Below are 15,010 nucleotides of genomic sequence, written 5' to 3' on the forward strand. Positions count from 1 at the left end.
AGAAATGGCTGGAATGTCATTAGATGGTTGGTCCCAGTGCTCCTTGGGGGGGGGAGGCTCACTTGAGTGTGTGCGCATGTTTGTGTGTGTGTGTGTGTGTGTGTGTGTGTGTGGGGTGGGGGACAGCTGTTATCACACACCCCAAAACAAGCAGAGGAGACCCAGCTCATTAGACAGGCGCATTATGTAAGGCGCTCCAGAATAGATAGCAGCATGTCTGTCAAGTGTCCAGATGACTGGGGAGTGGCCGCCAGAGGACGGAGCCCGTGCTTTCCCACGTCTTCTGGCTGCCCTGGGAGGTCAACACCACCCAAGTGGTTGTGAAAAACGTGCACGAGTGCCTGGACAGCATTCGCTAGAACCGTAAATGGTTCACACACAGAGCTTGGAATCTCTGAGGATCTCCTGCTCTTCTCCGCTTGGAACGAGAGAGGCACATGACTGTTGGGCTGTGTTATCCCCAGGTCTCCATGGAGACTCAAACACTATCACCCTCAGCTCCAAACTGCCACGCTTATCATGTTGTCAACACCCACCCGAGGGTCGTGGCCATTGACTGGCCTCACGGCAGCTATTTTGAAAGTCCGTTACCGGACTTGCGAGCCCGTATTGAGATACTTGACATTCACAGAAGTGTCTCAGCTCGCCTTGCCTTCTCTAAGTGTTTGATTGCTGAAATGCAGCCAAGCACAAATCAGCAGAACTTCCAGAAACTTCCGAGGTTTGACTGTATCTCTCACCTAAGTCTGTGACAACTGTTTGAGCACATGTGTGCCCTGTTCTTGGAGACCATAGCATGCAGATGGTGGAAAAAGCTGCAGCTCCCAAAACTTCAGACAGACATTTACAGAGGTTGCATCTAACACGCATCTTCTCAGACATTCTGATTCGCTCTCCTTGCAGTGTTCTTCAAAAAGATAATGTCCATAAAAGTCCATTTTCCTGGCTCTCTTTTCGTAGGTCTTCTTCTTAACCATCATAAAATTCATATATGGTATCTCATAGGCCTTGAGTCTACCTACCATCTTTCAACAAAGACTTTGAAGACTCCTAGACCTTATTTCATTCTGAATGCCTCTTCTGGGGGCTGTGCTCCTGAATGTCAAGAACATGGTCAATGAAGCAAGTATCCATCCTTCCAAATCACCCATTTACAAAAAATAAACAAACTTTCAAACAAGATTCCCATCTTCTCCCACCCCGGCCACAGAGCGCACTCACTAGGAAGTCATCACAACCCGAATCCCAACCATGTTTACAAAGTCCTCATTAAGGAAAAAGGCAGATAACAATGTACACAGAAAAAACTCAGAGCTTCCCATTTCAGAGATAAGAGTGAGAAAGAAAGTGAGCAAGGGGAAGAGAGGCTTGGGGAAGGAAAAGCAGAAGAAAAGAGATGCCACAGCAGGACGAAGCTGGACCAGGCTCTTGCCAGAACTTCAAGTTTCCGGAAAAATATATCAAAGGCATGCATGGGACATAAGGGAGAAACACAAATTCCTCAGAAGATCTGGTGGTCATAAAAGAGCCAGAGGAGCAGAGAGAGGTAAACTCTCCACACTTATCTGCAGAAAGGGTTACCGCCACAGCCCTGCCCTCTCCACCGAATCACAAGATCAACAAGGACAAACCTGCTTTTTAACCCCTTGCCAAAACGACGTCCCCAAAGAGCGTGAAAGCGAGCTGAGCCCCAGGTTTCCGAGGTGTTACCACTGCTGTGTGTTCATGCTGCTCCGCTGCACCTGCAGAGCTTACAAAGTCCAAACGAATCCTCAACTACTCTGAACACTGAACTCTCCCGTGACAATGGCTAAGGTTCGGATCTTCCAACTGTGGGGCGTCTATGTAACTTTCTTCTTTCCACTTCTCCCCTTTTGGCCCCGCTGGGGCCAGGGCAGCCCTATCATGGCCCCGGAGATGGCCGAGAACCGGGGGGGTTCCATGGACTCCTTGCTGCTGGAGCAGGATGAAGATCTGGACATGCAGAACTTCTTCGAGACCTTGAGGGGACAGTTCCTGCGCACCTTCAACTTGTCAGGCATGGGCCCACCGCTGCAATCCAGGGGGTCCCGCGTGGAGCCACCAGAGTACATGCTGGAGCTGTACAACCGTTTCGCCAGCGACCGCTCCGCCATGCCTTCCGCCAACATTATCCGTAGCTTCAAGAATGAAGGTACTCCTCCACCCCCCGTGTCCCTAAGCTTCACACCCAGCTTCACCGACAAATTCCACAGCTCTCTGCATGTTCTTAATTCGGGATCACTATTTATCGACGCATTTTCAGCTCCTGTCTTTACACACGTTTACACAAAGTTAAGCCCAAAGTGTTGTGGATTAATGCCAATGTTGGTGACAGATTTCATTTTCACCATCACTACTCCCAGTGTGCAGTTGTGGTTTGTCAGCTTCTTGGTGCAGGATTTTGCTAAATATCTTTTGGGTGGAACAGATAAAAGCTGATAATTAAGCCCTGGTTTGTGATGAACTTCAGGATCAGTGGCAGAAACACTGTCTCTGCCTGGTTTGGTGGTTTATTACATCAGTGGCTCAGAAATTCAATGGAGAGTTGGTTGAAAAGCAGGAAGCGATTTTTTTTTATCAGCGAGTTCAGCTTTAACAAGTGACAGCTAATTTGGCAGTTTCACTTTACAATTTATTATCAAGTTACACGTCTAGATACCACTTGCATGCAAACATAAATCATGCAATGCTTTCTAAATAATGATATGAATTGTGTAATATAACGTGATTTAATCTAATATAATGTGAAACAAAACTGAAACTGCTTAGTTATTTCGGTCAACCAAGGATGTATTTTTTTCTCCTTCATAAATTTATACTGCATGCACATTATTTCAAATGTATCTATCTGTCCTCTGACTTCTGCTAAGGGCAAAAAGCTGGAAGTCTCCCTAGGCCATCACAGGCTACATGCAGTGCATGCACACAAAAATACTCTGCGGAGAGACACATTAGCCAGACCGCATGTCTTTGGAATGCTGGGGGAAACCTGTGCAGTACAGGGCGAGTATACAGATCCCACACACAGAACAGAGATGGGATTCAAACCCTGAGGTGTGAGGTAGCAGCAGCCAATCCCTGCGCCACTGTGCTACCCTGAAATGCCTTCCCGTTAGCTCTACTGATTACAGTTTAGGTAAATATTAAACTATATGTGTGTGCATATAAAGCGTAGCCCTAACCACAGACCCATGCATGTTTATGATGCATTAAGTAGTCTTATGGAGCAAAAGTTGTCAAAAACACATGATTGCATGGTCACATAGCAGAGGTAACACTTCACTGATCTCTGTCTTCTTGTGTCTTTTTTTTTTGATTGCTTTTATTTTACTGTATTTACTCTGCTTCTGTATCTACCGCAGACTCTTCCCCCGACAGCGTCGGGCTGGGTGGGGTGAGGAGACACCCGCTCCTCTTCAACGTTTCCATCCCCCACCACGAGCGCGTCACTGCAGCACAGCTGCGGCTCTACACCTTGGTGCAGAGGGACCGGCGCCTCTATGCTGGAGTTGATCGCAAGGTGACCATCTTCGAGGTGAGGGGGCAGCAGCAAGAAGCAGACGGCCACGTGAAGGAGAGTGAAGGGCCAGGGGAGGATGAGGAAGGAGAGCCGCTGAAATGGGTGGAGTTGGCCTCACGGCAGGTCTATGGCACGGGCAGTGGCTGGGAGTCCTTCGATCTGACTGCTGCTGTCCGGCAGTGGCACAAATCGGAATATAGCACCACCCACAGGCTGGAGGTACACATTGCAAGTCTGAACACCCTGGGTGAAGTAGGACATTTTGTAAGCAGAGATGGTGCAGAAGGTGGGATGTTAGGTGGAGACATGGACATTGACATGAGTCCTAAGGCCAAACACAAGCCCTTGCTCATTGTGTTCTCTGATGATCAGAGTGGAGATCATCGTGGTGACAAACGAGAGCTGAATGAAATGATTGAACATGAGAACCTAGGGGTGGGACTTCAGGAAAACCTGGAGCTGGGTCTGAATGAACTGTGGGGAGATCAGCATGGTGCGTCTGAAGAAGAGGAACAAGATGAAGAGGCTCTTATCCAGATGAGATCCAACCTCATCTATGACACAGCATCCAGGATCCGTCGCAATGCCAAAGGTAGCCAGTGCAAAAGGACATCCCTATATGTTGAGTTCAAGGACATTGGGTGGGACAGCTGGATCTTGGCCCCCACTGGCTATGAGGCTTATGAGTGTAGTGGGACCTGCTCCTACCCACTAACCAAGCATGTAACACCCACCAAACACGCCATCGTCCAAACGCTGGTGAACCTGAAGAGCCCACAGAAAGTGTCACGGGCTTGCTGCGTGCCAACCAAGCTAGACCCCATCTCCCTGCTCTATTTGGATGACACGGGTGTGGTCACCTACAAATACAAGTATGATGGCATGGTGGTGGCAGAATGTGGCTGCAGATAGTCCTCCTAGTGGCCGGGAAGGCTTGTTCAAATTGAGAGTCTGTCAAATGATCCCAGTGACAAAGGAAAGGAAACCAGATCAACCCCCACATTAAAGACGACAGTCATTACACAACATTCAGCATCTACAGGCAATAACAACAATACCATTAGCATTAGGATCCTATTCAGAGTCAAAATGAAGCATTAAACTGCAGTGTCTAGGTGACAGTATGAGGGTATTTTAGGATCTGAGTAACTTACCACGTTTTTAATGGTGATTCAAACCTGCAATATGTGGAGTAAACAGAGAGGGGGGATAATGTTTAATTTATGTGCGAGTTTACTGTTTGTAAATGTGTATATTTTGTATTTCAGGAACAAGAATATTTAATTATAATGTACAGCAGGGCATTGTTAATGTCATTTAATGAGTGACGAAGGCAGGAAGCAGAGATTCAGGGACAGACATTTGTACACGTGTATTTTAATCACAGTTCCAAGAGGTGTTTTGTTCAGGGTTGGAGTCTTACTTAGCAAGCGGACAGCAGTATCACCACTTTCCCATTTTCAGTCATCAAAGGTCTAAAGGAGGTGAAGTGTCCTTGCTAGGACAGGGGGGCAGGTAATGCCTTGCATGCAAAAGCATGCTTTTCTGTGAGAGGTGAAGTTCAGCTGTTCTTAGATTATTATGGACTCTCAAGGTAATGGACAGTATGTGAAATACCCATCGCACAAACGAAAAAGATTTGACTTGGAGGATCTCAAAGAGTACGGCCTGCAGTTAGATTTTTGAAACTTAAGTTGTTGTCCCATATGGTCAATTTATTCATTATATATTTGGACATTTATGAGAAAATCCCAAACTTGTTGCCTTTCATGCACTGGACTAATCCAATATGGATTTACACTCAAAAGCAGGGGGACACATAGAGGTCAGTGACCTTCCAAAGGAGCGTATGCTGGAGGTGTTGGGTCCCTTGGGGGGTGGGGGGGGGTCCGCAGCATCTTCAGCATCTCTGAACGTAAGCTGGACCGAGGACTGTTGACAGCACCGGCCGAGGGAATGGAAGGGGGAGCCCAGCGAATGGCTGGCTTTGCTCTGCCAACACGGATCACTCTATTTGTTCCTTCCGCTCCCCTTATCGGCCAGCAGCCTGGAGCAGAGCGCCAATCAGCTCTGCGTGTCTCCAGCCGCACTGTTCCAATGGGACTGACCCAAGAAACCTCAACCAGACTGGACTGGAGTTCTCCGGTTTTTGCTTTCTGAGGGTTATCTCTCCTGGCCAACTTCCCTGCCGACCCCTGGACCCCCCAAGCGTCACCCAAAGCCACATGCCGTGCCCGCCTCTCCACAGCGGGCCGATAAGAAGGTGTCAGCACCGAGAAACATGTGGACTGTTGCCAGGACTGGACACCATTCTGGGGGTGGGTGAGAGAGAAGACTGTCAACATTCCTCAGTCTTAAGACTAACCCCCAACAAGCTCCACCCTTCACTCTGAAAAGCCCCCAGCACCCCCACCTGCCGAGGTCGAACCTCCCAATTACCCCTGGCCCTTTCTCCCTCTACCCGATCCCTCACTTTTAAGGAAATGATGCTCAGCGTTCCTTATCGCTGTCAGCCTGTCGGATAAGGGGCTGCGTCCCCCAGTGGGTCCTGCCCCTCCCCCACTCCCCCAGACTGGGTCTGAAGGAGAAACTTGTGACAGACTTCCAGAGTAGTGTCCAGTGAGACCCTGTTCTTTGTTGATGTTGCTGGACTCACTTGTAATTTTCAGAACTCCGGAATTCCTGAAATACAAAATCAGAGTTTCCAGTCTAGCTGTTTCTGTGCTGCTTCAGTAAATAAAGATCCTATTTATTGATTAATTTATTGACTGTGACAAATAGGTGCATATGTAAAACAATATATGTAAACATAGTGAACATTATTAAAATCACGTAAAATGTGTTTTCCTTATTTATAATGTAGTTCATGCATTACATTTACTTTTGCTATGTTTTGATCAAAATTAAGAAACCACAAAGAAAACGATCTTTTATCATTATTAGGACTTAATCCTTCATTTTTAAGCATTTAAAAACTTATGGCAAGAAATAAACAACACAGAGAGCTAACAACCTCAACTGATACATTTCAACTGTAGTGCGAACTGGACAAATGCAGAACGTGTACGTTTCTGTAAGTATAAATTCCAGTACAAACAGACTTTCTTGACTGGGTAACCACACACAAACAGAAATCTACCCAAGCCGAAATTCTCTACTATATAGTTGTTTAACACTTTAATTTGCTAATTAATGAATACTGTGGTTTCTAAGCAGGTGCAATGATCTGTATTTTAGGAACAAAAATATTCCAGTAGGTGGCACTGCAGTGGTATGGGTTCGATTCCCATTTCCTAGCTACATTTCTGGAATTTGCATGTTCTCCTGTGGTAATGCAATCCAATGGTATGTGGTAATTTCTTTCCACAGACCAAAGATATGCAGTTAGGCTGGTTGTTGTCCTTAAGTCTCATTAGGGTATGGTTGTGTTTCTGAGTACATGTTTCCTCTAATGCACTAGCATCCGGTGTGTAGCCCAGCCATGTGGCTGGTACAGCCTGGGAAAGACTACAGGTGATCCAACCCAAGATTATTGTTTCGTTGGATGGATAAACCACAGGGCACTCAGCACTGTGAGAAATGTATTCTAATCCTAGGCAGGACACGGCTTTTGTACCATTGAGGATGGTGCATAATAAACATGGCTGACAAGTCGGAATGTTTCCGGAATATTCTGGCTCAGGCTGGCACTGACCACAGCGAGCAGAGCAGGCGTCCCCAGGGCGAGCGGGTGCACCGTGTCTCCCTCGCCCTCCTTTGTCACCTTTGTCAACACTCCAAAGTGGCCACTAGTAGTGGAGCAGGAACAGGGGAATGCTGTTAGCTCTCCAGCACAACACAACTCCCAGTGCCCCCCCCCCAGGCTCCAGAGCCACCCCAGAATGGTTCAGCATGTCAGACACAGTGTACTGGTGCCTATACCAGATAACAGGTTGATCTGTTGTGAAAACTCTACATTTATCCTGCAACAATCAGATGGACGACAAGTATAGTCTCCAACGCCCACTGAACACTGGTGGATTTTATGATTGCAAGGAACAATAGTCTGTCTCTAATAGTACCTGATGAAATGGACACCTGCTGGATAATGAGCACCACAGAAACATTCTTTATTATATTTTATTATTCTCCGTGTTTTTTTTTTTTTTGACTGGCTGATCCACACGATACTCTAAGACCTACAAACTTCCCAGCAAGACAAGAACGATGAAGACATTCACATCCTTCACGTTTCCAGTCCAGAGCATGACTAGCCACAAAGAATGTGATCATAGTTGCTAAATGTAGCAACATATGGCGACTCACAGGTTAACAACAGGGCCATGCTGATTGAATATTTACACATTTGCAGGGCCACTAACGTCACACAGTGTTTCGGCAGTGTGCGGACCCCGGCTCAGGAAGCGAAGTGATTTCATGTTTTTCGTGCTACTTGTCTGTAATAATGCCCTACACTGAGGAAATAGAGTTCAGCGTTTAACAACTGTGAAGCCCTTGCTTATGTGAATCCTGGTCCGTCTGTGTGTGCGTGCCTGGTGTCTGGCGTGCTGTACTATGCTCCTCCGCTCAGCTCTGACGTGGGTCCCTAATGATGCCCGTCTGCCAGCCTTTTGCATCACAAAGCTCCTTATCTCCCCACGTCCACCCACTCAGGACCCTCCACCCGAGCTCAACTTGCGTGGCTGGCCCAGCCCTGTTCCTGGACAGCGGTCTAGTCATTCTGAGCTTCAACTGTACTTCCTGGGGGCAAATATCATCTGAGTAAACAAATGCTAAGTGTGGTCATGACACAGAGAAGCGGTCCGAAGCAACACACGAGCCATAAAGTCCGTAAATGAAGGATGAGAACCACCTATAACTAAATCATGTGAATCTCCTGGATGAACGGAGGAAACAGACATTAATGAGAGGATGGGGGGGGGGGGGGGGTGTCGGCCAACAGAGAGCTGCAAAAATAGCTCCTGGAGGCATCTCGTATACCTGGGGATGAGGTGCCAAAAAGCGCCGGTCCATGAAATGATGAAGACGAGCAAGAAGGAGGAACAAAAAGGATCAGAAACAAACGCAAGAAGGATTGGTGTGGTGGTGGGCGTTCCCTGACCATGCAGAGCCACACGTGTGCACGGGAGCACGCATGCAAACTGAAGCGAGAGAGATCAATAGATAGCAAGATGGAGGGCAGATACAGCGACTACTAGAAGGAGAATTGGGTGGATGAAGTGGAAGAGAGATAGAGACAGCACTTAAGCACGGCTATTTACACTGGAGGAAATGTTCTAATTGCCTGTAATAGGGACAGGAGAGGTCCTACTGGGGTTAAAGTTGGCTGCCCTCCACTCTGCCTGCTGATAAATCAGATAAGCTTTACGCTCAGAAGCTGGGATTGTTTAGAGCTTCGGTGTCTCCAGACGCAACAGAGAGGAAGCTCCATTCTGCGGTACATAGACCTGCAGAGTTCTGAGGAATGCTACTTCACCGCTGTCATCCATCACAACACCAGGGCTCCAGGGAACAGGCACAAGGATGTGTGGAGTAGTTTAAATGTAAAATTGAGCATTGGGACATCAACTGTCTCATTGCATTGAAAAAAAAAACATATTATATATTTAGAACAACAAAGAAAATTAAGCTAAATATATTGTCCACCCATCCACCCATTTTCCGTACTCACTTGTCCTACTCAGGGTCACAGGGGGTCCAGAGCCTGTCCCAGAGGCTGCAGGTGCAAGCTAGGGAACAACCCAGGATGGGGTGCCAACCCATCACAGGGCACACTCACGCACCATTCACTCACACACACACACACACACACCTATGGGCAATTTGGTAACCCCAATAAACCTCAGCATGTTCTTGGACACATGGAGCCACGGTAGAGAGTCAAACGCTGGCAGAGGTGGAAATTTCAGGTCCAGAAAGTACAAATCCAGACCAGGATTTAGCTTCAACCAATCAGTTGAGTATAAAGAGTCACAGTCACAGAGTACTCAACTGGTTGGTTGAAACAAAATCCTGGTCTGGATTTGTACTTTCTGGACCTGAAATTTCCACCCCTGAACCCTGGTCCCAGAGATGTGAGCAACAGTACTAACCACTGAATCACTGTGCTGCTCCGTTAAATATATCTTATAATGTATAATTCAGCTTAACTCTGTCATCTAATGTCAGGACCATATTGAATACAAAAGGAAAGCGAAAGTCCTCTTTGTGTCCTTACAGGGGCTTTATACAAGTTCAGTATAAAGAGTCACAGTCACAGAGTACTCAACTGGTTGGTTGAAACAAAATGTTGATCTGAATTTGTACTCTCTGGACCTGAAATCTCCACCTCTGGCTATGATCATGGTTAACTGAGCCAGTGTCTTCAAGTCCTGCTCCTGGGCCAGTGCCCCCTGCCCTATGCTGCCCATACTGCTACCTGCTGAACCACTGCGCCGGCTGATATACAGGGCAAAATTCATTTTCTTTTTTAGCTAATGTCATGCATGGTTGCTAGGTCTCATGCAATGGTGACATCGTGTGGACATCTTAGGTACTGCTCTAGAACTTACAGTCTGATAAAGACTGAAAAGACTGTTAAACATGACCAGTTGGGGTTAATTTAGAAATTCTTTCTAAACAGCTTGCCAGAGGTGGTGGTCAAACTAACAGCAATTTCAGGAATAATTTAGTTTGCTCTTTGCTGTGATTGGATAAATGGATTTGGGTACTTTTTATCTCCCACATAGGCATTGGCTAACCAGCTGGCATCCGTCCAGAGGCTTACAGAGAAATGCTTTGTTTTCATTAAATTTTTTTTGTTCACATATCTTCAGTACTCTAACAGCAATGCTTTGTTCCAGGCCTCGCGATTGTCCAGTCATGTCGTCAAGTCTAATGCAGGGAAGGAAAGCCCCAAAACTTCCTTGTTTTTTAAAGGCAAGCCGTGGGTTTTTCCATTGAGAAATCTAACTTTAACAATGGCAACTAAAATGACCTTGGTCCCTACTGACAAATGCCTTTCTGCAAACCCAGCCAGCAGTTACTGAACCCCGGTACAACATTCGCTGAACACTAAAGGAGCATAATGAGTATTGTCATCACAACGGTGTCTACTGGTCTTTACCGTGTCTCGTGAGGGAGGGCGAGATGCTGCGCTACACAGCCATAGCAGCAAATATCAATGTGCAAAGGGACCATGACAAGGAGGAAAACCAACAGCTTCTCCATGCTGAGCATCAGCCCAACGGCTCCAGTGGGTGTCAGTGGTTTCGGGTTCAAAACTAGGGGCACTTAAACTGAACCCTAACTCATAACCTGGTTGAAAGGTTTATTTGTGTATTTTAGAGTAACTTTAAAGGTATCGAAACTGTAAAACAGCATATATAGAATTATGTACAGACCAAAACATTATATGAGGGTGGCGAAGCAGGTCTCAGAAGGTTCTTGGTTCAAATCCCTGAGTCGCCAGAGTGATCCCACCAGTGGGCTCTTGAGCAAGGCCCTTAAACCTAGTTACTACAGGGACTGGCTGACCTAACTTTCTCCTCTCCGCCAGTTTCATGAGGTGTCCTGAAGGAGTTCCCACATATGCTGAGCACTCATTGGCTGCTTTTCCTTCACTTTGACAAACCAAAAGCATTTCTAATTTGACTTGGTCAAGTGGACAGATCATGTGATGCGACGGTGTATCACTCTCCTTTGTAGGCGGTTTACAGTATGTGTCCTGACTTGACTGGTACTGTAAATGAATTCATGTTGATGGACATCGTCATGAGTGCTCAGCCTGTGAGACCTGACAGCCTGCCGTTAAGCACAGGTCTTGCTTGACGTTTGTTCCTCAATGTCCTTAACAGCGATTCACACAGGCTCTTGACCTCCCCCCACACAGAGTGATCTCAGCCTTCCTGCTCCAGCGTTACCTTGTTAAGCTGATTGCTTACAGGTGCTGCATGGATACCTTGAGAGTATGATACCCTCAGGGTAGGCAAGGCACCGTTTACAAAGCAGACCCTAAACGACCCTTTCCCAGTTCCCCTGTTAAATTATGTGCGAAAATTATTTTACATTTTATTTATTTTTGATCATGCAGCACAAGCTCTTTTTCAGTGATTCTGGGAATTCAGCCTTGTGGTTAAATGAGTCATGCAGTATTTATTGACTTTGCTGGATATAATTGAAAACTTTGGAAAGCTAGTATGGCAGACAGTCCTGCTTCCGAACCAGAAAATGTCTCCTTGAGCTGTGTGGGCCAACGCAGGAAGCTATCAGACATCTGGGCTGCTGTTTAGTATATAGTCAACATAACTCTCATACAGACACTGTAGTCAAAATCAGCCCACTTGGTCTCACTTGGCCTTATGCCATAGCAGTTAACATTTTAGCCCAGTGTTTCTTAATCCAGTCCTCGGGTCTATCTGGCAGGGAGCAAAAATGTGGACTGTCTTTGGGTTCCCCAGGGACGGGTCAGGAAAGTCTATTTTAAACATCCTACCAACTTCCTGAAAAAAACCCTTCCTTGGCAGCAAGAAACATTTGGAAGTGATGCCTTCAGCCACAGTAAACATTAGTACTGAAATCATCACTGTGCAGAAATACAGCATGGTTTTGTGAATTTATTTAATATTAGATTTTCAGTCAGTGCAGTTTGACAAGGGGTGCAAACAACCGTAACCAGCTGTTTGACATCTGATAGCTGTAATGAGGATGGACACTAAGCTGGAGCCAGTGGACATTTTAACATAGAGATGCAGTTATTACATTTGAATAACATTATGGGGGGAACAGCTGAGCTTGACACCTTGAGAAGAGAGAGGCAGACTTTACTGAGAACCTCATGGATTTGTCTTGGCAGGAAGAGCAAGAGCTTTTTGTTCATGAAGGAATTCCCCAAACAGCATGTTAATGCATTAGAGTCTTTGAAAGACAAGCAAAGGACAGGATTCAGCAAAAAGGGAGTGGAGTGATTAGGAAGGCTGTCAACAAACCCACATTAAACATAACAGATACTCTTGCTCCTATACAGTATGTTATTGCTGACTTCCTGAAGTTAAGATGGTTTGGCAGAGGTTGACTGTTATTACACAGGGAGTGAAGCTAATGAAGGCCTTTTACATCCAACTTTCAACTGCTGACAAACTGTGTAAGAGACCTATCCACCTTGCTCATTAAAGGTGACCTACTGAGGTCCAGTGGGAAGCACATCCAGTGGGAAGCACATCCAGTGGGAAGCACACAAGCAATCTTCCAGTTCATGTTGTGAAAATATCACAATAAAACCAATACAGTTGGGCAAGCTTGGTTCCTGTAGCGAACTGCGTCAACACCCCTTGACTCGTCCAAAGCCAATAAAACCCAGTTTCGCAAAGCTTTGTTAATTGTGGCAATCCCTGCAATCTTTACGGTCTGCTTTGACCATATGAACCAAATGAAATCACAAGGTTAACATTAAATATTGAATGCTTTACAATTTCTCTTAAAATTAGTTTTTTTTGAGCACACCAGATTAATTTTTTTTTTTTAGTTTTTACAATATTGAGCAGGACATGCTAAAAAGACCACTGTTTTCTAAATAATCTTTCAAAATTTTTTTAAAAATCATGATATTACACTGCAATAGATGATTGCATTTTATTCCACATTAATTTTCTGTATATTACATTTTTGTGAAAAATACTGGTTACACTAATGTTTCTTCTACAGTCAAAGACAATTATTTGGTGAAGAAATTGACATTGAAAAATCAAGCATGACAGTTACTGTAACATGGTCAATTGAACTTGGTGTTTTATTTAATTTAATGTAGAAAAAAACATCCACCAACAAGAATCATGAATTCACAACTTTCTATTGTAATTCCATCCATCCATCTACTACTTATCCAGGGCTGGGTCATGGGGGCAGCAGTCTGAACAGATCTCCCTCTCAGCAGCCACCTCCTCCAGCTCCACTGGGGGATACCAAGGTGTTTCCAGGGCAGTCGAGAGATGCAATCTGTCCAGCGTGTCCTGGGTCTGCCCCGGGGTCTCCTCCCAGTTGGATATGCCCGAAGAACCTCTTCAGGGATGCATCCAGGGGGCATCATAGATAGATGCCCATACCACCTCAGCTGGCTCCTTTTGATGTGGAAGAGCAGCAGCTTTACTTAGAGCTCTTTCCAAATGTCTGAAGGTAGAAAGCGTATTTCAGTGTATTTTATAATTTTATAGTGGGCTGGAAAGCTAATATCACTGTATGCAATAATTTCACTGTGTGCTACTAATTTCACCAATACTAACTGGTGAAATACAAGAAAAAAAATAATGAGTAGTTTTCAAATATATATTTTAAAGGCAAAGTATATGTGACTTATTCTTTACGGTGAGGGTAGGAATGCAGATCAACCAGTTAATCAATAGCTTTGGCCTTCCAGCTCTCGCTTTACCACAACAGAACAATAGAGCGTCTACATGACTGCCGATGCAGCACTGATCCGCCTGTCAATCTCCCGCTCCCTTCTTCCCTCACTCATAAACAAGACTCTAAGATACTTAAACTCCCCTGCTTCAGGCAGTAACTCATCCCCAACCTGGGTGGGCAATCCAAACCAGAACCTTATTTATGATTTAAGAAAAATATCTAGCGACAATGAGTCAGGGTAAAAACATATCTGTCCGTGTGTCAGTGTGTTTCTGTCCGTTTGTGTATTTCTGTGTGTGTGTGCAAAAAATAACTAACATTCATGCCTTTTGGCGAGGTAATTGATCCTTGCAGCATGCACAGTGTTCACTTGTGCCTTGTGACAAGTCATAAATAGTGATTTTATCCAGGGTTACAGAGCTTTGAAAATACTTACAGAGCCTTACAGAGCTTTGAAAATACTTTATTGTGGATAAATCAACACTTTTTTTCCCAAAAATATAACACTGAACACACTCACCGGCCACTTGTTTAGGCACACCTGTCCAACTGCTCATTGATGCAAATTACTGATCAGTCAATCACATGGTGGCAACTCAATGCATTTAGGCATGTTGACATGGTCAAGACGAACCGCTGCAGTTCAAACCGAGCTTCAGAATGAGGAAGAAAGGTGATTTAAGTGACTTTGAACATGGCATGGTTGTTGGTGCCAGACGGGCTGGTCTGAGTATTGCAGAAACTGCTGATCTTCTGGGATTGTCACGCACAACCATTTCTAGGATTTACAGAGAATGGTCCAAAAAAGGGAAAACATCCAGTGAGCGGCAGTTCTGTGGGTGAAAATGCCTTGTTGATGCCAGAGGTCAGAGGAGAATGGCCAGAGTGGTTCGAGCTGATAGAAAGGCAACAGTAACTCAAATAACCACTCGTTACAACCAAGGTATGCAGAAGAGCATCTCCGAACGCACAACACGTCGAACCTTGAGGCAGATGGGCTACAGCAGCAGACGACCACACCGGGTGCCACTCCAGTCAGCAAATAACAGGAAACTGAGGCTACAATTCACACAAGCTCACCGAAATTGGACA

The 15,010-nt window shown here is 45.5% G+C and overlaps 2 protein-coding genes across 2 annotated transcripts in view; one reads left to right on the forward strand and one right to left on the reverse strand.

The window, feature by feature from the left end:
• hk2 (hexokinase 2) overlaps positions 1 to 15,010 on the reverse strand; it is a 167,005-nt gene that overhangs the window by 146,193 nt on the left and 5,802 nt on the right. The window lies entirely within an intron of this gene.
• On the forward strand, positions 1,079 to 5,586 carry bmp10 (bone morphogenetic protein 10). Its single transcript, XM_048998622.1, has 2 exons — positions 1,079 to 2,173; positions 3,384 to 5,586. The coding sequence occupies exons 1-2, from the start codon at positions 1,807 to 1,809 to the stop codon at positions 4,451 to 4,453; spliced, it is 1,437 nt and encodes a 478-aa protein (XP_048854579.1). The 5' UTR covers positions 1,079 to 1,806; the 3' UTR covers positions 4,454 to 5,586.

This window comes from Brienomyrus brachyistius, chromosome 2 (genome assembly GCF_023856365.1).
Source record: "Brienomyrus brachyistius isolate T26 chromosome 2, BBRACH_0.4, whole genome shotgun sequence".
Classification (NCBI taxonomy): Eukaryota; Metazoa; Chordata; class Actinopteri; order Osteoglossiformes; family Mormyridae; genus Brienomyrus; species Brienomyrus brachyistius.